The following is a 26,411-nucleotide window of genomic DNA, read 5'->3' on the forward strand; positions in this document are numbered from 1 at the left end:
CTGCATATGTACATTCTTATTTATTGTCTTTGTGCCAAATCTGAACAAAATCGGTCCATGAATGTCGAGAAATGTTTTGGGGCTGCCATCTTTGATCAGAGAGTGAACCTCAGTGGCGCCCTCTATACTGACTTACATGTACTAACAGGGTCACGGATGGAACACTGGGCTTAAAAGGGTGTGGATATAGAAATTTGATCAGCGTCCTAATTAATTGGTGGCAGCTAATTAGGCGGGGTCATATATGACCCCTGGGGCTCTATAGGGTTAAATTGAATTACATATTTGAACACTAGAACACAAATCGCCTTCATAATACTTTCAAGAACCATGCCATATATGTATTGATATGTAGAACATGGAGGGTGTGACATGTGAGGGGGTCGGGGTGAAGAAGTTGCCAATTGATGCTGCGTTCTATGTTGATCAACAAAGCCTCCATCTCCTAAACAGTGACTCAATGTTGTCTTATTACTGTTAGTGGGGCAACTTAGCATAACAATTGTGCATTTTGTGAGGAAAGCACCAAATTTGGCACACTAGTAGACTATCATATTATGAAAAGATCTGGATTTTGGGCCATCTCAGATTCAGGGATTTGATTTTTGCAAGATTTCGATTCGATTGGGATCGAAGAGAAAGAACACCTTCTTCGTCTTCTGTCCAGTGAAGTTGTCAGCCCTGAATTCTCTGGCTACATCTGGGTGCTTCATTGGGAGTGCAACCATGTCCCTCAGGTGAACAGGGACCCACCTGGCATAGTGTGTGTGGTCTAAGGCATGGAACCATGGGACCAGTTCCGTCAGGGCATCGAGGTACATCGTGAATGAAGCCTGCCGCAGAGAACGCACGTAGACCAGTACCAACATCTCTAGTTCCAGCACAGTTGCCCAGTACTGAAAGTTGGGAATGTCTTCTCCTCTCTGGTGACACCAGTCTTCGAACTCAGGCAGGTCTTCTGCATCATCAGCATATGTCATACAGTGGCGTTCATACGCACGGTGTTGCAGGATGTGCAGTGCCGCTGCAGTGATTTGATGAGCTCTTCTTGTGCGGGTGACGTGGGCAGCTCGTAGGAAGGAGTCGGCCATCCCTGGCGTTGCAATCTCAGCTTGCAAATCTGCAAAATCTGCAAATCTTGCAAAAATCAAATCTCTGAATCTGAGATGGCCCAATATCCAGATCTTTTCATAATATGATAGTCTACTAGTGTGCCAAATTTGGTGCTTTCCTCACAAAATGCACAATTGTTATGCTAGATTTAGCTTAGCTGCCGGACTTGTGTACGAAGGTGATGCATAAGACTGCTTCAGTTGAGCTAAACTTCCAGATTAAAAAAACCATCTTTAAAATCACTGTTTTACAAAAATTGTAGTATATATTTGTTACCTCTGCCATCAAAGGTGGATGGAGATTATGTTTTCACCACTGTCTGTCCGTTTGTTTGTTTGTGGACAAGATATCTCAAAAAGTTGTGGACGGATTCGGACGAAATTTGCCAGAGAGATGGCGTATGTAACGAGGACGAAATGATTAGATTTTGTTGAAGATCCGGATTCGGATCCGGCTACTAGAATTTTTTAAGTGATTCTTCACCATTGGGAGATAGGGTCTATCTAAAAAAGATAGGGATATCTCAACAAGTTATGGTCGGATTCGGACGAAATTTGGCAGAGAGGTCGTGTATGTAACGAGGACGAAATGATTAGATTTTGGTGAAGATCTGGATTCGGATCCGGCTACTGAAAGTTTTTAAGTGATTCTTCACCATTGGGAGATCGGGCCAAAAGCGATACATAGCAGGATATCTCAAAGTTATGGACGGATTTGGGCGAAACCTGGTGGACCGGTTGGATGTCTGACGAGGACGATTCGATTCGATTTTGGTGAAGATCTGAATATGGATTCGGATATGAGAATTATTTAATTCCAAGTGATTCTTCACCATTGGGAGATAGGGCCAAAAACAATACATAGCGGGATATCTCAAAAAGTTATCGACGGATTTGGACGAAACTTGTTGGACTGCGAGAGGAAAGGAAGTGTGTGACAAGGAAGAATCAATTCAATTTTGATGAAGATTTGGATTCGGATCTGGCTAGTAGAATTTTAAAAAGTGATTCTTCACCATTGATTGATATGGCCAACCAGGCGGAGGTATGCTCTCTACTGAGTGCAGTTCTAGTTTGTATGTATTTAATGAACAGTTTTCGTTTGAAGTAAAAATGTCCAAAACCTCGTAAGCACTCGGATTGTTGCTTCTTTCTCATTGTTATTCATTGTTTGTGGTGAAAATGTATAGTTCTTGATATTGTAATTTCCACCGGCAAAGTACTAAATTAGAGAGTTTATCGAACACCTTACAAGAACATGGGCGGGGTTTACGAGCTGCAAATTTAATTGGTCATGATGACGTAAAATGCTGTAACATTTTGTCCAATTCCTGCTAAATTGAAGGTTTATTAAAAGTGCTAAAAAGGCAATTTGTGTTCCACAGTGTTCAAGTATATAATTCAATTGAAATAAAACAAATATTTTACAGGCCGTAGAAAACAAAAAAATTCCGGAAGTTTACCGCTGTTGATGCAGCATCACTTACACCAATTATTCGTCCCTGTTGTTTGTGTCCTTTATGATGTCATTAGAAGCAGTAATTTTTCTCTCTGGAGTGATTTTCTAATTTGTTTGACTTCCATACAGGCAGAGTAAAATAAAAAGTATCGATTGTTGCGCATGCATGATTGGGATGAATTCCGAGCCAAAGTACTGCGGAACCATGGGTTCGTTTTCAGATTTGTGTTCTGATTCGTGTTCAAAATGTAAATGTAATTGCAAAATGTAATTGTAAATTGTAATTGTGATAATTCAAAATATTATTGTAATACAAAATATTGTAATAATATTGTAATAGTAATTGTAATAATAATTAATAATAATAATAAATAATAATAATAATAATTTAATATATTAATAATAATAATAATTAATAATTAATAATAATAATTAGTAATTGTAATAATAATAGTAATTGTAATAATACAAAATGTAATTATTGTAAAATGTAAATGCAAAATGTAATTGAAATAAATTGTTCCTCGGTCATAAACGGACATTTGTAGACAGAAGGACAGACAGACAGACAAGTGAATCAAATGTTTAACCCTGCCTTGTGCTTCGTGTGTGTGGAGTAATGAATGGAAAACCTAGATGAATAGGCCAGAAGATTAGATTGATTGGTTGGCGGTGTAATATCTTTTCTCAACATGTGCCCTATCTTCTTGCGCAGTATTACAATACATTGTGTGGCCATGGTTGAAAGCACCATTGTTGGGCATGTTTAAAGTAAGGGGTGCCCCACCTCCACCCTTCGTCCCCCCCCCATATTGTCATCTGGACATTGAGTTTTATGTCGCAGTCGGTTGCTTCTTTCCACAAGCTATTTTCCTTGTATATCGTGCCACATTTTCGCTGCAATTGCATTTGAAGGTAAGCTTTGTTTACTCTCTGGTGGGATTCGCAGGAAGGTGAAAAAGGGATCCTTGTTGATCGACTCGAGCACCATAGACCCCATGGTGTCAAAGGAAATGGCGAAAGCTGCCGAGCGTGAAGGTGCTGTCTTCATGGACGCGCCTGTTTCTGGAGGTCAGCCTTGTCGCTCTGATAGTTACTTTTTAGTTGCTTTCACCATAACTGCTACCATTGATGCTTTTCCTCAAGATTGTAAATTTGACCATTTGGGAGCAAACTCTGTTTTGCAAATCTCCTTCATGCGAGCTCTCGGATTAGCCTCATTCCATGAACCTGGGCATCCCTTGGGAAAACAAATAGGCAGGAAGTGCAGGTAGTATAATACAGAACCTCCAAATAAGATTAATTTCAAAAAGACGTTTGTGAACATCAATTATATTCTGAGGAAAATGGATTGATTCTTTTCAAGCAAGAAACCTTTTGAAACCCTAAGTAGGACCATAGTCTCACTATACCGATTCTACAACGCAAAGATTCTTTCTTATGTAAGGCAAAGCATGTTCTATATGGGCAATTCCACGGTTACTCACATTATGTATATATATATATATATATATATATATATATATATATATATATATATATATATATATATATATATATATATATATATATATATATATATATATATATATATATAATATATATATTGTTACGGTCCGCGGTTAAGGATGTTGTTTGCCGAGCGGTGGCACCGCGGCCTAACAGTTTCCCCGATTCACCCGACGTTGGCCGTATCGCGCCACAGCTATTCAATATGGAAAAGACTAACGACAGATGTGAAGAAAAGGAAGGAGAAGAAGACAAAAGGTTGAAAATACTACTAAATTTATTTACTATGTACAGGCTCAAAGAAACCAAGGAGAAGGAAAGATAATAAAATAATATACAGAAGCTTTTAGAGACACAGTGAAAATACTAGCTTATACAAACTTAATTAACTACCCAGGACAGAACAAACAGAAACGGACTCACACGGGGGATTGCAGAGTGGATTGGCTGGAAGGAGAGGGAGGTCCAACGGGTCCGGCAGCACGATCGGCGTGTTGGGCAGCCGCCGGTCCTTTACGGCCCTGCTCAAAACCGCCATCCAGGCCCCAAGCGGCTGGCGAGTGTTGTTGCTGCTGTGGACGCTGCTGCTGGCGAGCAAGGCGACGAATAGCAGGCTTTGTGCTTCCCTGGATGATCCCTTCTCTTGGACCTCACAACCCAGCTCTGCCTTGGACCCTTTCAACTCAGCTCTCCTCTGACGACCCAGCTCTTTTCTTTGCACCTCACCACGCAGCTCAGCTCTGGTCACTCTTGCGCGCACGCTTTTATAACGCCTCCGGCGATTAAGCCGCCGGCCTTCAGGACACGCCCATCGGTGTGCTCACCTCGGCCCTGGTTGGTCACGCGACCCTCTGGCTCTGCCCTTGATGACGACGGGCGGGCACGCCTTTCTTCCCCAACCCTGCCTCGTGGCCAATGGCGGCAATTGTTGGTTGGCAATGCGAATGGCAATGGACGAAAGGGGAAATGGAGGTTTTTGGGAATGGGAATGAAGGGAATCTATCTTTTTCACTTGGTGCAATGGAGTGTCATGTCAATGGAAGACAAGGCCTTACCCTAAAACACATAATAAAGATATAAACTACTGAACAAGGGTTTTATCGTGTCCTTCAATGTGTGCTTTATGGAATTAACTACCGGGACGCCCTTTTAACCTTTACACAACACTGGAGGCAGGAGGGGCCAGAATCAAACAAGAATTCATAACAATTTCCAATACAATACAACACAATAAAAAAAATACAATCCTCATATCCGCAACAATATATGTATATATATATATATATATATATATATATATATATATATATATATATATATATATATATATATATATATGTATGTATGTATGTATGTATTAATGTAATGTATTGTAATGTGAGTAACCGTGGAATTGCCCATATGGCAAAAAATAAGATTTTAATTTTGTCACAACTAGTTTTTTATTGTCATTGTGATAAAAAGTAAAGTCCATTGCAATAAACAGCTCGGATAACCTTCCTTTTCGTCTGATGGAGCACCCTCTGTCACTTTTTGCTGCTTTTGGATGAGTTCCATCAACATGGAGCACGTGAATAAATCTCACCGCCTTGACTGCTGAATCCTCACATGGTGATTATGAACCACCAGGGGTCTCCAACACACAAAAAAGAAAAGGTTTGCTGAACAAAAGCCCCTCTCCGTTGTAAAAGGCTCTGTTTTTATGTTGTGTCGCATCCTGTGCCACCACTGTAAACAACCAGCAGGTCTCACTGATGTCGGTTGCTTGGTTACCGTGGAGGAACTATTTGTCGATCCTTTCTTGCTGGCGTCCACATTAACTGCTTGTGATTGCTCATAATGAATGCCGTTCGGCTCACCTTATCCTTACGGCTGTTTTGTCATCTTTGTTTTTGGAGTTTAAGAGTAACAACTTCCCCACCCCCAACCCCTCAACTTCTTCGCACACCTCATTCCCCTCCTGCTGTTAAACGACCACACGGTTGATGAATGTTGTGCGTGTGCCTGTGCTCGGGATGAAAGAACCAATGTGATCCTTCGTACCAAGAGAGGCAATTAGCCAGCCAGCTAACAAGCTGCCCCTGTCTTTGCTTGACTGACTCCTGATTGTCATTATAAACCGCTAATGGGGCGGAGGGGCTGTCAACCCACAGGCGGTCTGTTTGAAAGATCCTGCCGTTATTTTAACACATTGGCCCAGCAAGTCACCGCAGTTGCATAAATATTCCATCCTTTTTTTTTCTTTTTTTTTACCTTGAATACGTTTTTGAACTTGGGGTTTGCAGATTACAGATGTTGTCCTGTATTGTTCGCTCTGGTGCTCGCATCTTTTTGTGAATGACTGATGTGGAACGTTCCAGCTCTATTTACTATTTGTCAAATAAATAAATAATTAGAGCATTGCAATAATCTTGTATACTTAGAAATGGAGGAGTATTGTTGCCATGACATTTTAGCCTGAGTGAAGATGTAACATACCAGCATATCTAGTTTTGATTCTCATTTCAATTGATGAATTTGTCTTTTGCATCGCACCAATTGCCAAATGTGCACCTTTTTTTTTAATGAATAGACCCTAATTTAGCCTTTGTTGTTGTTTTATTTATGTTATTATGTTCCCCACAGCAGATGGTTACTGTGATTTGTCTTGTTGACTTGACAACATTCTGGGTGAATAGGGGGGCTGGGAATATAATTTATCATGCTGAGGGTCATGACACCACAGCACTTGCTGAAGCACAGCGGACGTGATGCGTTTGACTATCAAGGATCGATTTACGTTGCACTTCATTCAATGTAAAAATCAAATCATTTCGGCCAATTCAAACGCTTCTGCTTATTGCAGTTACGCATTTATCGGGTCATGGAAGGTTACAGCAGTAACGTGAGTTTCCATATATATATATATATATATATATATATATATATATAAAGTGTGGGGTGTGAGGCTTGGGGGGCAGGCCATGGAGTTATGGTGAATGCATAAAAATAATTAAAATTAAAGTTTTAATACTACTTTGGTTTAATTGCCTTTCTATGAAGTTGCGCTGCAACACATTGTGGCATTATTGATTACATAGAACTCCGCAAGTCTGCTTGTGTGCAGGACAGATCCCCCATCACAGCTGTGGCACGCAGCTCCTTGGGCACCCCTCAGAGTGTCGCTTACAGGGTCACGGTAATTGTGCTTACAAGCCGACAGCACGGAAGGCCATCGAAGCGATCGGGCATGCCTGCCAGTTATAGCGTGGACAGCAATAGGGAGGTATAATAGTGAGAGGTGCCCCGCAAAGTTAATTATTTTGGGGCCAGCATGCAGCCGCGCCATCGGCCTGGTGTCGGCCCACGCAGGCCTGACAGTTGGGCGTTACCTTGGCCCACAATGAAGGCAGTAGGTCAGGCAGGATACGACTAGGGTTCGTATTCCTCCCCCTCTCACCCCATCAAAAAGCGTCGAGCAGCATCTGTGATGGCATAGTGTTGGCAGAGGAACAGGGCCACAGGGAAATCTGGAAGAAAATAGGAAGGACAGTAACAACTGTTAAATGATTTGGCCTGAAATTGAATGAAAATGTCAAAAATACCGATCAGAGTTAGAACTCCACTCAGCTAGGTGCTTTGTCACCTCTTGACGTTTTTGTGGATGTAGGGCATATGTAAGTGCATCAACATTGCAATGCCAATTTTGGGGGTTTTGTTTGTTTTTCTATTGCACATTTTGGATTATATGAAAGTTAAAGCAGTGAATAACTGGATGGCACTTGGTAGAACTCGTCCTCCGCCAGGCTGAACAGTTTACATTTTGTATTCCACTGATAGACCGGATCTGCATCCATACCTGAACCAAAATCGAATCGGCTTGTCCTTGTCACCTACCCAACTCATCCACCAAGTTTAGTCCAAATCTGTCCACAACTTTTTGAGATGTTATTCTATATATCGTTTTGGCCCCCATTGCTCAATGGTGAAGAATCACTTGAAAAATTATAGGATCTGGATCTGGTTCCAGATCTTCATCAAAATCTAATAAATTTGGCTGTCACACACTCAACCTGTCCACCAAGTTTTGTCCTAATCCGTCCATAACCTTTGAGATATCCTGCTCACAGACAGACAGACACAAACAGTGGTGAAAACATAACCTCCAGTAATGCTTTTCAAACTAAACTGCCTTACAGTATTGTACTCGGGACATTTAAAATGTATTCGGAATGAGATGCTCGCAGTTGTCTGAGAAATACTGACTTTCCTTTTCTTTTTTCAATGTGTATATGTGTATATTGTTACGGGGTCCTCCCCTATTCCCTGGTCTCGGTAAACCTCCGAACCCCGAAAGGGTCCCCGGCAGAAAGATATGTTATCCTTGGTTGAAATCAATCAAATCAACCATGAGACCACACCAAGGGTTATGAACAAACAATAATATATTATAAGTCACACCGGAATCACGACACAAATAATAATAGCAATTCGCCCTACAATCACTATTTTAAGATGGTACCACCTTATCTAGTCCTTTAACCCAAACTCATGGCACTCCCCCAATGTCTCTGTACCCCTCCAAGGCGAAGTCGATTCGCTCCAGATATCGTTGGATCAATGTCCGATCAAAATCAATTGAGGCGTGGACGATCGAAGCAACCCAGAGGTCACGTGGTCCAACACCCAGCACAATAGCGGTGGAATGGGAAACCTCCCAAAGATGCGCTCCGACGTATCCGTTTGCGGTTCAATCAGCGAGTCTCCTTATAATCCTCAAAAGCCACTTTCTTGCACAGCCGTCCCCGGCAACCCACCGGGGAATAATGCCCGGCCGACGCGACAAAAACCTTTTCACTGAAGGCAGCGCACGTGGCGAAATGGCGGACGGCTTTCACTCGAGCCGGGCTTCGAGCAAGGATACTCCGGACCCTCAATGCAGATACCTGACTACGCAGGCTCCACAGCACTCCGGCGATGTCACCTATCGCACGAACTTCCTTTCAAGGACTCAAAGTTCACTCGCACTGCACGCTCGACCGCTCGGTACAGAGCTTCAACCATGATCGTCTTTTTTTTTTCTTTCCACCCCTCTTCTTCTTCCTCGCTCCCTTTCTCTTCCGGGTCACGATCCGGATTTCCGGCCACATTTTACCAGGAGCGCTTTTTAACCTTTTCACCACAATAACCATTTCCTTTAAACAATAATAACCATTATACTTAGAACCCACAATAATAATAATAACAACAATAATCATAAGTGCCGAATCCATAACACTTCCCCGCTTCAAGAAAGAAAGTTAGAACACAGCGAAAACTTTCTTTGCAGGCAAACTCTTTAACAAACACAAGTAATCAATGTTTCCCCAACAATAAAGCAACAAACTTTCACACAACCCACAGAGCTTTCCAAAGTTAATTCACTCTGGACCAAGCGTCAACAACGACATTGTCCCTGCCCCTTATCAGCTCAATTTCCCAGTTGAACCCCTGCAAAGCCAAACTCCATCTCAGCACCCTCCGATTTTTACTTCTAGTTTCTCTTGAATGAAGGTTAAGGGGTTGTGATCAAAAAACCCAAAGGCCAGCAAATCTATAGCACTTTCCCCAGGAGGCCGAGCTGAAAGCCAGGTTCCATGGTGGTTGGGTGGTTGGGTGGTTGGGTGGTGAGGCCTGGAGGTATTCACTACATGGACGCCTTTAGGAACGTGGAGTTCATGCTTAGTCCGTGGAGGAAAGTTCACTACATGGATGCCTTTAGGAACGTGGAGTTCACGGTTAGTCCGTGCAGGAAAGTTCACTAGATGGACGCCTTTAGGAACATGGCGTTCACGGTTAATCCATGTAGGGAAGTTCACGACCTGGACGCCTTTAGGAACGTGGCGTTCACGGTTAGTCTGTGTAGGAATCTTGGCTCGGCGGCTCCGCAGCATTCAGTGCTTCAATTTTTCCGGACTTTCATAATAATTACGGTGGGACCGCTTGTCACTGTAGTCACCTGAATAGCGGTCTCCTTCTCGGCCACTATTCTGACAATCCTTCCTTCGGGAGCTGCCGTCACTCTGGGAGCCTCCATAATAATATAGATTGTGGCCACCACCCAAACTACAACCACGTTTTCCTCGTCTGTAGCCCCCTCGACGCCTACGGCCTGCCTTCTCTACGGCTATGGTCCGATCATCCAAATCCTTGCCATTCCAATTCTTCTCTGCCTCTTTGGCGTCCTTTGTGCTTGCAAACGTGACAAAGCCGAACCCTCTTGACTTTTGCGTTTCCCTGTCTTTTACCAACCGCACTTCCAAAAGCGGTCCATATTTGTTGAAGACAGAGGTCAGAACTTCTTCTTTTGTTTTGAAGTTCAGTCCACCTACAAATAACTTGCTACCTTTGTCGTCATCCCTAACTGGGGTTGTGTTATTTCGCCTACTGGGCTTTTCAACAACCATCGGGTTACCATAAACTCGACCACCAGCTAAATCATTCCCAATAACAACAGATACTCCCTCTACAGGAAGAGTGGCTTGTAAACCTACGGTGACCGGTCCTGACACCAACTCTGACTCCAAATGGATGACATGAAGAGCTCTAACACAGCCACCAACCCCCTGTAAACGAACACTACCACCAGTTGCCGTCTCCTCTGACAATGGCAAGATGCCTTCAAGCATTAAAGATTGATGTGCCCCTGTGTCCCTCAACACCCTAACAGGTCTCCGGTTAGTCAGGTCTCCACCCAGGGACACCAACCCCCCTGAAATAAATGGTTGGTAACTCTGTTGAGGGCGATTTCTCACATTGGCCATTGCATTCGGAGTTGTACGAGTCGAACTCCGCTCCGGATTTTTCCTTTTCAGGGTGTAACACTGGGACATCAAGTGGCCAGGTTTCTGGCAAAAAGCGCAAGTAGGCCCGGAGGAGAACCTCGTGGTCTGCCTCGAGCCCCCCGGAGGATACGACTGCCTTGGACCTGTTGTCTTCTGATTTCTAGAAGTCGTGGTATCAGAGTGGTTCTCATAGTCATCTCAAGGCCGCCCCCATGAATTTTCGTTCTCCGCCCTTGATGTACCATAGCTCCCCTGGCTAGGTCTAGGCGAGAAGTTCGGTTTGTGGAAACCCATCCTGTGTGTTAAGGCATAGTCATCTGCCATGGTTGCTGCTTCATACAGCTTTGGTACCTTCCTTTCCTCCAGATGTACTTTAATGTCCTCGTGGACACAATGCTGGAATTCCTCCACTAGGATCAATTGTCGCAATAGTTCGAAGTCTTTCCCAACTCCTTTTTAATCACACCACCTATCAAACATGGTTTCTTTCAATCTGGCCAACTCCACATGGGTCTCACTCTCCCTCGTCCTGGCATTCCGGAACATTTGCCGGTAAGCTTCCGGGACCAATTCATAGGCTTTGAGAATGTGTTTCTTCAATACCTCATAATCTGCACATTGGTCAATCGGTAAAGCCAAATAAATATCTTGAGCTTTACCCACCAGAACACTTTGCACGAGTATGGACCAGTACTCCTCAGGCCAGTTTGACAGTCGAGCCACTTTCTCAAAGTGTGGAAAAAACTTGGCTACCTCCTTTTCATTGAAGGGTGGAACCAGCCTCACATGTCTGCCAACATCCCAGGTGTTCTGGATAGGTGTCGAACCAGTCAGCAGGGATGGTACCTCTCCCCGTTCTCTCCTTAACTCCAGCTCCTTGACTTTAATTTCCTGCTGACACACCAATTCACGGTCTTTTAACTCCCTGTCGGCTTTTCTCTCCTCTGCTTCGAGTTCCCTTGCAGCTCTCCTTTCCTCTGCTTGTTTTTCTTCTCTTCTCTCTTCTGCTTTCCTTTCCTCTGCTTTTAATCTTTCCTGGAGTTCTCGTTCCACTCTCCTTTCCTCTGCTTGTTTCTCTTCTCTTCTCTCTTCTGCTTTCCTTTCCTCTGCTTTTAACCTTTCCTTGAGGTCTCGTTCCTGTTCTGCTCTTTCCTTTTCTGCTTTCCTTTCCTCTGCTCTTTCCATTTCCTGGCTCTGTAATTGCATCTCCAGTTTCCGGAGTTCCACATTTTGTTGTTTTTGTGGTAACCAATCCCAGGCTACCTCTTCCCATGTTCCGAATCCCACCATAGATTGTATCACCACTGTCTGCATCTCTGCCTTCCTCATATTAGTTCGGACCTCCAAGCTAAAATGTTTGGCCAATTCCAAGAGGTCCGATTTTACTAACGCTCTGAACTGTGCTTCACTAGGGGTCACTGTAAACTTCTCTGCGTCAAACTCCATGGTGACTACTGTTAACACCCGTTAACCTTCACACAAGGAATTTTTTTTTAAACAAAAATGTTTTTTTTTTTTTTTTGGAAAAATTTGGGGATGTTGGAAAGCTCCAAATTTGGGAATTCTGGGAATGTTAGGGAATTATTTCCCGGAATAAATTTAGGAAATTATATATCCCAGACGCAGACCCAATTTGGAGCCCACGAATATCAATTGGACGAGCCCCCAATTTCTGTTACGGGGTCCTCCCCTATCCCCTGGTCTCGGCAAACCTCCGAACCCCGAGTGGGTCCCCAGCAGAAATATATGTTATCCTTGGATGAAATCAATCAAATCAATCATGAGACAACACCAAGGGTTATGAACAAACAATAATATATTATAAATCACACCGGAATCACGACACAAATAATAATAGCAATTCGCCCTACAATCACTATTTTAAGATGGTACCACCTTATCTAGTCCTTTAACCCAAACTCACGGCACTCCCCCAATGTCTCTGTACCCCTCCAAGGCGAAGTCGATTCGCTCCAGCGATCATTGGATCAATGTCCGATCAAAATCAATTGAGGCGTGGACGATCGAAGCAACCCAGAGGTCACGTGGTCCAACACCCAGCACAATAGCGGTGGAATGGGAAACCTCCCAAAGACGCGCTCCGACGTACCCGTTTGCGGTTCAATCAGCGAGTCTCCTTATAATCCTCAAAAGCCACTTTCTTGCACAGCCGTCCCCGGCAACCCACCGGGGAATAATGCCCGGCCCACGCGACAAAAACCTTTTCACTGAAGGCAGCGCATGTGGCGAAATGGCGGACGGCTTTCACTCGAGCCGGGCTTCGAAGCAAGGATACTCCGGACCCTCAATGCAGATACCCGACTACGCAGGCTCCACAGCACTCCGGCGGTCACCTATCGCACGAACTTCCTTTTAAGGACTCAAAGTTCACTCGCACTGCATGCTCGACCGCTGCTCGGTATGGAGCTTCAACCATGATCGTCTTTTTTTTTTCTTTCCACCCCTCTCCTTCTTCTTCCTTGCTCCCTTTCTCTTCCGTGTCACGATCCGGATTTCCGGCCACATTTTACCAGGAGCGCTTTTTAACCTTTTCACCACAATAACCATTTCCTTTAAACAATAATAACCATAATACTGAGAACCTACAATAATAATAACAACAATAATCATAAGTGCCGAATCCGTAACTATATATATATATATATATATATATATATATATATATATATATATATATATATATATATATATATATATATAACTGTGAGAAATAGTAGAAACTCCACAGTACGAGCAGGGCGTCTCATTTGCATTGAATAAATAATCGGGAGATTGAATAAGACGCGGACGTAGCTTCAGGGCTTCGATCCTTAATTCGACAAGCTTTCGACCAACAAAGGTCTTTCTCTGAGTCTACAAAAACAGCAGGCATGTATATCAGTCAAGTATGTGTAGTGATATGTGGGTAAGATGTGTGATATGTGTAGAAAATGCATACAGAAGGAAGAGCCACGCCAAAGCTCACTCACCGGCCCCAAGTTCAACGGAAGTGAAGCGCAGCTTACAGTTACGGTTTGCGTGGGTTACGGTTTGAACTGCAAATCTACATGGGTCATATACCTAATCACTTGCCAAAAGTGCAACAAACAATATGTTGGAAAAACTGAGAATACACTCTACACACGATTTAATAACACCCGGTCAGAAATCAATAACTTCCACACCAGTCAGGGCAAATCTCTACCTTACACGATACACTTCAATCAACCGGATCACTCTATAAATGACATTCAGATCTCTGCCATTGAATCAGTCACAAATCGATCACACACCACGATTCTGAAACGTGAGTCCTTTTGGATACATAAACTTCGGACAAAAATCCCTCATGGCATAAATTTTGATGATTAAAGCATGTTCCTACATCAACCCAATCAAATTGTTAACCGTAACCCATTCATTCATTCATTCATTCATTCATTCATTCACCCATTCATTCATTCTACCTTTGTATGTCATTTATATAAATATATAAATATATTATATGAATATAAATGGCATATGAATATATGCTTGTATGTTTATGTATGTATGTATCCCTATATTTGTATATGCACGTGCACCGGAAATGTAACGCAAACCGTAACTGTAAGCTGCGCTTCACTTCCGTTGAACTTGGGGCCGGTGAGTGAGCTTTGGCGTGGCTCTTCCTTCTGTATGCATTTTCTACACATATCACACATCTTACCCACATATCACTACACATACTTGACTGATATACATGCCTGCTGTTTTTGTAGACTCAGAAGAAGACCTTTGTTGGTCGAAAGCTTGTCGAATTAAAGATCGAAGCCCTGAAGCTACGTCCGCGTCTTATTCAATCTCCCGATTATATATACTAGGGCATGCCCGTACGTGGGTGCCCGTTCCTTGCCAAAAAAAAAAAATAACGCTACCCGTACGCTCTACCCCGCCCGTACGCCCGTACGCCCGTAAACAAAAAAAACAACGCTCTTCGCTTCCGCCCTTCGCTCTGACTGAATTGGGAGAAATAATGCGCATAAGAAATCGAGAAATTATTATTTTCTCCGGAAGAAATCGAATTACGAACCGTAATGGCGCACGCGCTCGGCTCGGCTCGCTCTCACATCGGCCACGCCTACGCAACAACGCGTTCTGTGATTGGCTGCCGGAAGTGCAGTCTTCACTGTCCGGAAGGTCGCAAATCGCAGTTACGATGAATCGCAAATTAGTTTTAATTAGTTTTAAAACATAGTTTAACGGCAACATAGTTTTCCAACGTGAAATAAATGAATACGCTCTCAAATGTGCCGTCCGAGGCAGAGTCTGTTCGCCACGTTCGGCACACGTGATAGCTCGCTGCTCTCTGATTGGTTGAATCGTTTTTTGGACATAGCTCGGTAACTACTTCTCCGATTAATATGAAACCTTGAAAAGGCACATCCTCGGGTCCCCAGCAATATACCTGGCAAGTTTAAAGTATATCGGACCCGTGGTTGTCGAGAAACAGCGGTCACAGACATACAGACATACAAACATACAAACATACAAACATACAAACATACACACAGAGATTACTGGAATTATATATACTAGGGCATGCCCGTACTATATATATATCTAAAAGTATATCCCCCCCCCTCTATTTACATGCAATGGTTTGGTCCAAAGCGAACGGCTTGCGAGTACGGTGACAATCCCCCCCCTCTATTTACATGAAATGGTTTGGTCCAAAGCGAACGGCTTGCGAGTACGGTGACAATCCCCCCCCTCTATTTACATGAAATGGTTTGGTCCAAAGCGAACGGCTTGCGAGTACGGTGACAATCCCCCCCCTCTATTTACATGAAATGGTTTGGTCCAAAGCTAACGGCTTGGCGCTTGCGGAGTTTGGTAAAGAAATCGCCATCGCGTGCACAAATGCGCAGGAAAGCGAATGAATCGCAAATTAGTTTTAATTAGTTTTAAAACATAGTTTAACGCCCGAGCGAGTTTAACGCAATCGCAAATCGCATCGCAAAGCGAAAGAATCGCAAATTAGTTTTAATTAGTTTTAAAACATAGTTTAACGCCAACATAGCGCCAACATAGTTTGCCGACGGGAAATAAATGGATACGCTCTCAAATGTGCCATCCGAGGCAGAGTCTGTTCGCCACGTTCGGCACACGTGATAACTCGCTGCTCTCTGATTGGTTGAATCGTTTTTTGGACATAGCTCGGTAACTACTTCTGCGATTAATTTAAAACCTTGAAAAGGCACATCCTCGGGTCCCCAGCAATATACCTGGCAAGTTTCAAGTATATCGGACCGGTAGTTGTCGAGAAACAGCGGTCACAGACAAACATACAAACATACAAACAAACATACACACAGAGATTAGTGGAATTATAGATAGATAGATATATATATATATATATATATATATATATATATATATATATATATATATATATATATATATATATAGTTGCGGATTTGAGAACTGTTGTAAATATCACCCTCTGTAACGTGTAATGATTCCTTGTAAATACCTCCGTAGTGCAAAGGTCAAAGGTCGTCCTCTTAGTTTTTTTTTTTTTTTTGTTGTTTTTTTTGTATACAAGATCGAGGCTCGTGAAAGAGCGAACATTAATCACACAGAAAGACAAACAGACACACAAAACAAATAACATCGGGAGCGGTAGACAAGATGGGGAGAGAGGGGGAAGGACACAAACACAACATTTGAGAGCAGGGACCGAGAGACATGGAGACATCGAGAGAACTGTGGGAGGGAGAGGGCTTTGGGGGGGAGGCATGGGAAGGGGGGGGGGGGGTGGGAGAGGTTTAAAACATATGGACACTGCCAAGACTTCCAGGAAAGAAGTTGGAATTTCAAACAAGGTGGATCTGGGGTGAATTAGTGGGGGGTAGAAAAGATCAAGGTTTTGGATGGGGGAAGATAAGAGATGGTGGTGAACAGCTGTTTTGAAGACCTGGAGGGAGGAGTGTGATTGAAGTGAGTGTGGGAGTTTGTTCCAGAGGCGGGAGAAAAGAGGAATGAAAGAGTGAAGGTGAGCAGAGAGCCGAGATTTCGGCAGTTTAACCATCAGAGGGTGGCTGGCAGATCTTGTGCGACCTGTAGGAATATTTGGGGGACAGAGCACAGAGAGAGCTGGGGGAGCAAGGCCGGAGAGGAGTCGGTAGAAGACAGAAAGACCACCTACCTGCCTGCGGTGAGTGAGTGAAAGGCCCTCAGAGATAGCTTCATCGCGGGAGATTCCAATGATTCTGAAAGCTTTGGATTCAACAGCGTGAAGCCGAGCCAGGTGTGAGGCAGGAGCACCAGCCCATAGGGGAGAACAGTATTCCATTGAGCTGCGGATGAAAGCCTTGTATGTGGTGAGGAGCTCAGGTGTGCCTAGGAAGGACCGCACGACGGAGGATGCCCAGTCGGCGACTGGCTTTGGAGGCCAGCTTGGAAATGTGGTTTTCCCAAGAAAGATCATGGCAGATGGTGAGACCCAAAAGCTTGAGCGACAGAACTTCTTGGAGAGGATTGTTGAGAAAGTAGATGGGAGGGTTGTCCAGTCGATCTTTTCGGAGAGACATAGTAAGAGTGTGAGATTTGTCAGGATTGAAAGATATGTTCCACATGTTTGACCAGTCTGTGATTTTGTCCAGGTCTTCAGAGAGTGAGGAGGCTGCAGACTGCCGATCTGAGGGAAGAGGAATGGAGCGGCAGAGAGTGGAGTCATCAGCAAAGAGATACAGAGGATTTTCCAGAGAGTCGGAGAGATCATTGATAAAGACCAGAAAAAGCACAGGGCCCAGCGCACTGCCTTGGGGAACTCCAGCCTGAACGGGAAGGGGAGATGAGAGAAATCCATTCAGGGCCACACGTTGACTACGACCAGAGAGGAAGTCCGCAAGCCATGCATGGAGATTTCCATGGATACCATAGGAGGAGAGTTTGGTGAGCAGAGCTGGGTGCCAGACCGTATCGAAGGCACGTGATATGTCAAGGGAGACAGCTCTGATTTCCTGTTTGGCATTGAGGACCTCCATCCATTGTTGAGACAGCAGAAGCAGCATGTCCAGAGTAGAGTGACCTGGTCTGAAACCAAATTGATGATCAGAGATCAAGCCATTGGAGAAGAGGAAAGATTTCATATCCGAAGCAATGATGGATTCCATGACTTTGCTGATAATTGGGAGCAGGCTGATTGGTCTGTAGTTGCAAGGATCTGTTTTTGCACCTTTTTTGTGTAAAGCGGTAATGTTTGCTGATTTCCAGGATGCTGGCAGATGACCTTGAGCAAAAGATAGGGTGAAAAGAACAGAGAGAGGGTGAGATAGAGCGGCAGAGCAGGATTTTAGGACCCGTGGGCTGATGCCATCTGGTCCAGTTGCAGAATCAGAGTCGAGGTTTGACAAAAACTCCTCCACCTTGTCAGGAGAGAAGGTCACAGAGTCCAGGAGCAGTTTGGTTCGACTGGGAAAGGTGGGAACAGAGAGAGATGGGTTTGGGACTAAGGATTTTGAGGCAAACACAGAGTTGAGGCATTCGGCTTTGTCACGTGCGATGTCAACTGTGTGGCCATTTGAGGTAAGGGAGGGGATGGAGGGGGAACAAACACCAGAAACGGATTTGACCAGACGCCACCAGGATTTGGAGGAAGGAGACAGGTTTGAGAGTTCATTCTTGAGTGAGGAGAGATAGTGCTTCCTGGCACTCCTGAGGGTAGACACACACTTGTTCCGAGCTTGGTGGAAGGAACTGAGATTTCCTTCAGTTGGATTAGCCTTCCAAGAGGCAAAGGCAAGTTGTTTCAGGGCAACTGCCTCACCACAAGATTCAGTGTACCATGGACGGGAGGAAGGGTAAGACAACTGAAGGCGAGATGGGATAAATCTGTGCATGAGAGAGATCAGTTTGCTTTGGAAGAATTCCCAGGAAGAATTGATGTCAGAGGCAGTGGAGATGGGAGACCAATCCAGACGATTGATGGCTGCTTGAAGACCGTCCCAGTCGGCCTGAGTGAAATGCCAGACTCGTCGACGCTGAGGAGGCTCTCTGAGAATGGCCAGAGAGATGTCCACTTTGACAAGCACATGATCGGAAGAACCGATTGGAGCAGAAGAAGAGCAGCAGACATTAGCAGGGAAGTTAGTCATAACCAAGTCTAGAAGAGAAGATACTCCATTGGCTGAGATCCGGGTTGGGAAATTGACAGATTGTGTCAATCCCAGTGAGTCACAGAAGTCCTTTGCTGAGGTGCCATGACTGGTGAGAGAGGAACCCACACCCAACCAGGTGGCATGATGACAATTGAAGTCACCACATATGAGGAAGAGAGAGTTGGGATGAGTGGATAGAAGTTGGTCCATGTTGTCGGACAGTGAAATGTAGATGGAGTCATCACTGTTTGGGGGACGGTACAGAACACATATGAACAAAAGGTGGGAGCGGAGAGGAAGCCGTAGCCAGAGGTACTCCTGGGGGTGAGGAGGAGAGAGGGCAGTGCAAGGAGAGTGAGGAAGAGAGTTTTTGATAAAGATAGCCACCCCACCACCAGGCCGAGGCTCAGGTCTATCATACCGGAGGAGGGAGTAACCAGGAAGAGATATTAAGGAATCAGAGACATCTTGAAGGAGGAAAGTCTCTGTTAAGCAGATCAAGTCTGGATTGTCAGAAGCAACCTGTATAGAGAGATCAGTCAGGTTTGAGCGAAGGCCCCGGATGTTTGAGGTCCATACCGTTAATGAAGAGAGAGGGGGAGCATCGGGTACAGGACAGGGGAGGGGAGGAGTAGGGTAAGATGAAGGATGAGAGGGGGAGGTAGGGAGAGCAGTTGTTAGTGTGTCAGCGATTGCAGAAGAGTTCCAAGAAAGGGAAGGATGAGGAGGATGAAAGGTTTGAAGGTGAAGGGATGAGGCACAGTGAGGGGTTGTTTGAGGGGGGGCAGAGGAAAGAAGAAGGTTGGGGGGGGGGGGGTGGAGGTATGAGATAGAAGGGAGACGAAGTGGGGAGGAGGCAGCTTTGAGGAGGAGGGGGGAGGAGGGAGAATTGGAGAGGAATGGTATGGGGGGAGATTTGAATGGGAGGGGTTGGTGGGGAGTATTGAAGGGGAGGAGTGAGGGGGGAGTTTAGGAGGGGAAGGGCAAGGGGGGAGTTCAGGAGTGGAAGGGCAAGGGGGGAGTTCAGGAGTGGAGGGGCAGGGGGGGAGTTTAAGAGTGGCGGGGCAAGGGGGGAGTTTAGGAGTGTAGGTGCAAGGGGAGGGATTTGGATGGGAGGGGCAAGAGGGGAGTTTAGAAAGTGGATGATTAATGAAAGACGAACATTGAAAACAAATTGGGTTTGTTGTGATTTTCAAGTTAGCAATCCGGTTCAGAATGATGGAGGAGGGATGGAATGAATGTGAATTTAGACCATGTAGTGAGGGAGACGTATAAGATATTGAATTTCTTTTTTTTGAGGTGGAATGAGTTGGAGAGGAAATTGAGAAAAAGCCTTTTAAATAGGAAGAAAAACAGCGTGTTGTAAAATACCACTGAGTAAAACACTGAAGGGGAAAGGTAAAACATATTTAAATAATATTTAAACAGAACCGTGAACAATCTTACGTGCACAAAAATACCAACGGGGGGAGAGCCGAGAGGGACCACCACGAGTCACGTGAAGGGCAAACGGTTAGTCCATATATACACAAAGAATTAAGTTAAGCACCCCTACACAAAGAATTAAGTTAAGCACCCCCTAATCCTGTCCTGAACCTGAACCCCCTCGAGCACGTTTGGGACATGTTGGGACGACAAATTGCGAAGATGGTCCCTCCAATAGCCAATCTGGATGAATTGGAACGTGCATTACATCGGGAATGGAACAACCTGCCACAGCAACGCATACGACGGCTTACAGGGTCTATGAGACGTAGGGTTGAGTCAGTGATCCGATCACGTGGGTCCTACACACGTTATTGACGCAAAGATCGCTAGAGGTCTTCTCAGAACAATGACTGTACGTTAGAAAACATAAACGTCATCCACACTGTCCGTGATGGACCTATAGCTCCATACTTAAATTGAGGTGAAAATATGCCTAAAATTCCCAAAAAATTTCACCTTAAATTATTCAGAATAAAATATTGAAAACGGCATGATTGTTATGTTTTTATGTGACCATAATATCACTTCTCCAGAAAATATAGCAATATCATGGGTATATTACACTGTTTTGACGACAACAAACTTGTAATGTGCGAGGTTGTAAAAAAACGGGGGGGGGTGCTTAACTTAATTCTTTGTGTATACATGCACGTAGGCCACCATATACCCTTCTAAATAGTTATTTCCTTAATATGTGTATTCGTTTAAGGCTGTGTTTCCCATTAATTGACTCTGCATTGCACCGAATTGAAATAACATAGATCCCCTGTCAATTCCCTCAAAGCCTCTATTGCCAACTGCATCGCCGCCATTGCCATGTGCTCTAACTCGGGGAAGAAGGGTGTGGCCCGCCCATCGTCATCAGGAGGAGGAGTCAGCCAGCCCCGATCAACCAACCCAATAATGAGTGGGTTTGGCTTGAGAGGGCGGAGGGAGAACGATCAAGAGGTTCGCGAAGATTCGAGGGTGTGGCCTATATAACCCCTCACGCGACACCTCCACCAGAGATGCGTCAAAGCAGACGATTGAGGCAGCAGATGAGTGAGGGAGCACACATTGAGAAGTTCTGTGAAGGGAGGTGCATGAGCAAGGAACACCAGTGGGGAGGATTGTTCATTCTGCTTGGCGCGAACGTCCTGCGGGGAATGAGAATCGGCACGCCCTGCTCACAATACCAACCAGCACTGACGGCAACTGCCGGAACCTACCTCCAAAAGAACAAGTGCGTGCACGCGAACCTCCGACGTGCCGCGGTCCTCGGATCTCCCTGTCGCCCGTTCTGTGAACCAGAGTGCGAGGAGTCGGAGCTGTCACCTCCAGCCCTGCCGTTTGCACGGACCTGAACCTTCTCATCCCTCCACCCATTCCTGCCATTCCATCCTATTTGTGTACGTGAGTTTGTTTTGTGTGTCTTGTCCCTGGGTATAAGTTAAGCTTGTTTAAGGAATTGCTCTGTGTCCTTCTGATCCTTCCATTTTCCTGTATATTATTTTTATTGCTTCTCTTCTTGATTTTGGTTTGTGTAAATAATTAATAAATCCTGTTCTTCCTACCTTGCCTTCTTTTCTTCACATCCGTTCGTCCTTGTCTTTTCCCTCATTGAATACCTGTGGCACGATTTGGCCAACGTTTAGGATCGGGTCTAGTAATTGCTAATGGTTCGTGCCGCGGCTGCTAATCCGCTCGGCAATTAACATCTTGTCCGCGGTTGCGGACGAGGTTGCTCACCTGCCTCCCTGGAGGGAGCTGGGCAACTTCAGGACTCACGTCGGTCAGTCGCACACAAGGGGATTAATCCCCCCTTCTTAAGGGGAAAAAAAGGCCGACGTTGAGATCCGCAACAATATATATGTATATATATATATATATATATATATATATATATATATATATATATATATATATATATATATATATATATATATATATATATATATATTGTTACGGCCCGCGGATAAGGATGTTGGTTTGCCCAAACGGATGGCACCACGGCCTAACAGTTACCCCGACTAACCCGATTCCTGAACGTTGGCCGGATCGCGCCACAGCTATTCAATATGGAAAAGACAAAAGCGACACGGATGTGAAGAAGAAGGAGGAGACGAAAAGGTTGGCAAATACTACTAAATTTATTTACTATTTACAGGCTCAAAATAACCAAGGAGAAGGAAAGATAAGAAAATAATATACAGAAGATTTTAGAGACACAGTGAAAATCGCTAGCTTATCTAAACAGACTTAATTAATACCCAGGACAGAACAAACGAAGACGACTCACACGGGGAATGATGATAGGAATGGCGGAGGTGGATGGCTTGGAGGGGGGGGGGGAGGCCGGTCCAAGGGGTCCTGCAGCACGATCGGCGCGTTTAGCAGCCGCCGTTCCTTCGCGGCCCTGCTCAAAACCGCCGTCCAGGCCCCAAGCGGCTGTTGAGTGTTGTTGCTGCTGTGGCCGCCGCTGCTGCTGCTGCTGTGGACGTCGCGTGCTTTGCCAGGACTACAACAGGCTTTGTGCTTCCCTGGATGATGATCTCCTTGGATGTTCTCTATGTTCTCTTGGTCCAACAACTCTTTCTCTTTCTTGGTCCGACCACTCCTCACCATCGACAACCCAACGCAACCAACGCAACCACTCTACTACTCACCACAACTTCTTGCGCGCGCGCCTTTATAGCGCCTCCGGCGATTAAGCCACCGGCCTTCAGGACACGCCCATCGGTGTGCTCACCTCGGCCCTGATTGGTCGGCACGGCCCTCTAGCCCCACCCTTGATGACGATGGGCGGACACGCCTTTCTTCCCCGACCCGAGCACATGTTCAATGGTGGTTTTGGAGGGGATGTAATTGGCAAATTGAGGCTTGGCCATGACGAAAGGGGAAATGGAGGTTTAGGGAATGGGAATGAAGAATGAAGGGAATCTATCTTATTTCACTTGGTGCAATGGAGTGTCATTTTAATGGAAGACAAAGCCTTAACCTAATACACAGAATAAGGAAATAAACTACTGAACAGGGATATTATAGTGTCCTTCATGTATGCTTTATTGAACTAACTATGGGAACGCCCTTTGACCTTTATACACACTGGAGCAAGGAGGGCTCAGACTAAAACAATAATTCACAACCATTTACTATACAATACAACACAATCAAAAAAACTCAATCCTCATATCCACAACACTGCACCCTCCTCCTCTTAGGCACGTCCCGGGCCTATAACTTTAACTTAGTGTGACACGTAGGTGTAGCTCCCTCTACTTTTAACCTGACCCTGAGTGCGACAGTTTTAAAACATAAATAAATATGTCCCGCTGCTCCATTGCACCCTACCTAACAGACTCACGCCCACAGCTAACCGAATTGCGGAATGGTCTTCAAACTATAACACTTACGGTGGGGAGCATTATTTACAATGACGCTACTTTATTTACAAAACTAACCCAGGACCTGTGATTGTTCTTTCTGGGGGGGGGGGGGGGGCGGAGACAGTCTGCTCTGCATCGACGCACCATGAAAGCACCCAAAACGCACCAACACACCCTCAAGCACCAACCGGTGCACAGTCATCATTGCTCCTCAAAATAAAACCAACAACCCCTAACCCTGCAGGTGGTCTCTTGCTCTTCGGCTCCCTCTGCTGGCTATTATTATTTTCCTGGTGTTGTCATCTTCCCTTGCTGACGGCCTATTTGCACTTAAAATGCACCCAACGTGTCCATTTTTATTTATTTTATTTATGGCCCACAGGGGCTGACTAGTGTGGTTCACCTGTGGGGCATCGGTGCCCTGTGATCAAGGTCCGCCAGCAAGATTTCGGGCCTTCATGGCCGGTTCCAGCAGAGGGGCCATGCCCCAACCCATGGGGTCCATAAGTGGTGCTCGGCCACAGACATGTGGTCCATAATGTGGTGCATCGATGCAGACAGCTGGTTCTGGGAGTTCTGGGAGTTCACGCACGCTCCCCTCGGCGCCCAGTGGCGCACAGGTCCTCATGTGGGAGACAAAGGGGGGGGAGAGACAGATGAGCGAGGGGCAAGGTCACAAGGGTACACATCAATAAGGCAATGCAAGGTGAAGTGCGTACGGAGAGCGAAGTGAGAAAGCTCGTCCCTACCGTACGTCACCCCCCCTGTCACCTACACTACCCTTGCCCTTACCCCATATGTACAAAATCTACACCTTTACAAATTCGTCGCTACTGTCACGTCTTCCCCATATTTCCCCAACACCAAATTCGTTCCCACAATCCCTCTAACCAAATTTGCCATCACCAATTCATCATCAATCCTCATAAGGAGGGAGAGATGGAACATCAAGCACAATGTCATACCCACGTCATGATGCGTCTCACAATCCAAAACATTTGCATCATAAATAATTAAACAACCTGGCATGGTGTGGAGGTACGTCATCCCAGGTGAGTGGATGTAGATGGTGCGAGGAGATTTTCATCCTAACTACTTTCTAAATGACATTAACACACTTTACACTACCCGGGGTCTTTCCCTGCCAATCCATTGGCCAACTTACACTATGGGTTCTAAAAACCAATTCCCATTGACCAAACTGTGGTGCTTCTCAATTTGGGGTCTCACTCCCCCGATTCATCTCCCGGTGCCCTTGCACAATTTCCGGGCTGGGTCGTGTAGCTCTCCCAGCAGGTCTACCCACCTGCACACCTCCACCACTGCAGTTGCCACCCGAGCTTACCTAGCTCCTCACCCTAACCTATCTAACTGGGGAAGGCCCCTCCTGGCTCTGTCACCCCTCGGTGCCCTCTGGCACTGGGCTACCCGGGTCGGTCCTCCGGATCCTCGGGCCCCATCCACAACAACTCTCCCGGCTCCCAGAGCCCACCTGCGGCCTCACCTGGCCGACAACCTCACAGTGGTGGAGTGCCCAAACCAACTACACACACTAACAGGCTACACGCCCAGCCATTTCCACAACACTAATGCACCCATCCAAATACCATTCTTTCACCCGCACCACAGATGCCAATATCCAACCACAATTTACCTGTACCCGCTACCTAACAATTACACTACCCGCCCCGGGTATTCGTGATGGGGGTCCACTCTTCCCCCATTCACACCTTCGCACCATCCACTCCACTCCATAGTTTCCACCATACTCACTCCACGACCATCCATTCCAATACTCCAGATATTCCACACTACCATTTATTCCATACAACCATTCTCCATACACCTGTTGTTGCACACCTGTGCAATTACACCTGGTGCCACCTGCACCCTCCTTCCTTCCTGGACCATTTGGTCAACACAACACACATCACCATCACTCACTCATACACTGCTCCATCCACCTGTTCAGTTGCACACCTGTGCACTCACACCTGTTCCTCACACACTTTTCACAATACACTTCTGAATACACTTCCAACACTCACACGGCATCATCTAAACTACCTGTTGCCCTGCTAACTTAGTGCTCCCCGTCTTCCCTTTAAACTAAGCACATACCACGTCATTATCATCCACACTAATCTACCTGCGTCCCCACTACCGGTATCATTGTCACTAACTAATCTTAACGTTACCTATTGTCATCTTTTCTAGATCCCTATCATTATATCCTAACCCTCCCGGGCTAGTTTTCACTGCCATAAACCCCATAAGACTAGTGCTCCTTTGCCCCCGCATGTGAGAGATGGCAGAGTTGCCATCCCACCACATCGGGTATCTCTCACTATAAATTTTGCTCACCAAATTTCAACAAATCAAAAATTTGACAATCACTACCCATCATCTGCCAATCCTTACTGCCAATCATCAAATTTTGCTTTTTCTAATTTCGGGGCCAAAACACTATTCTCGTCACACATCTACTCACTAGTGCCTCTCGGTGCGCCACTTCACTTCTAAAGCTCGGC

The 26,411-nt window shown here is 45.3% G+C and overlaps 1 protein-coding gene across 2 annotated transcripts in view; it reads left to right on the forward strand.

Moving 5' to 3' along the window:
* Window positions 1–26,411, forward strand: part of HIBADH (3-hydroxyisobutyrate dehydrogenase) — a 192,333-nt gene that overhangs the window by 41,907 nt on the left and 124,015 nt on the right. For both annotated transcript variants that reach the window (XM_068101264.2, XM_068101265.2), the window contains exon 4: window positions 3,521–3,642. In XM_068101264.2, the coding sequence (XP_067957365.1) occupies window positions 3,521–3,642 (122 nt within the window). The remainder of the gene's footprint in view (window positions 1–3,520; window positions 3,643–26,411) is intronic.

The sequence above is a fragment of the Myxine glutinosa genome, chromosome 6 (assembly GCF_964187855.1).
Source record: "Myxine glutinosa chromosome 6, kmMyxGlut1.1, whole genome shotgun sequence".
Taxonomy (NCBI): Eukaryota; Metazoa; Chordata; class Myxini; order Myxiniformes; family Myxinidae; genus Myxine; species Myxine glutinosa.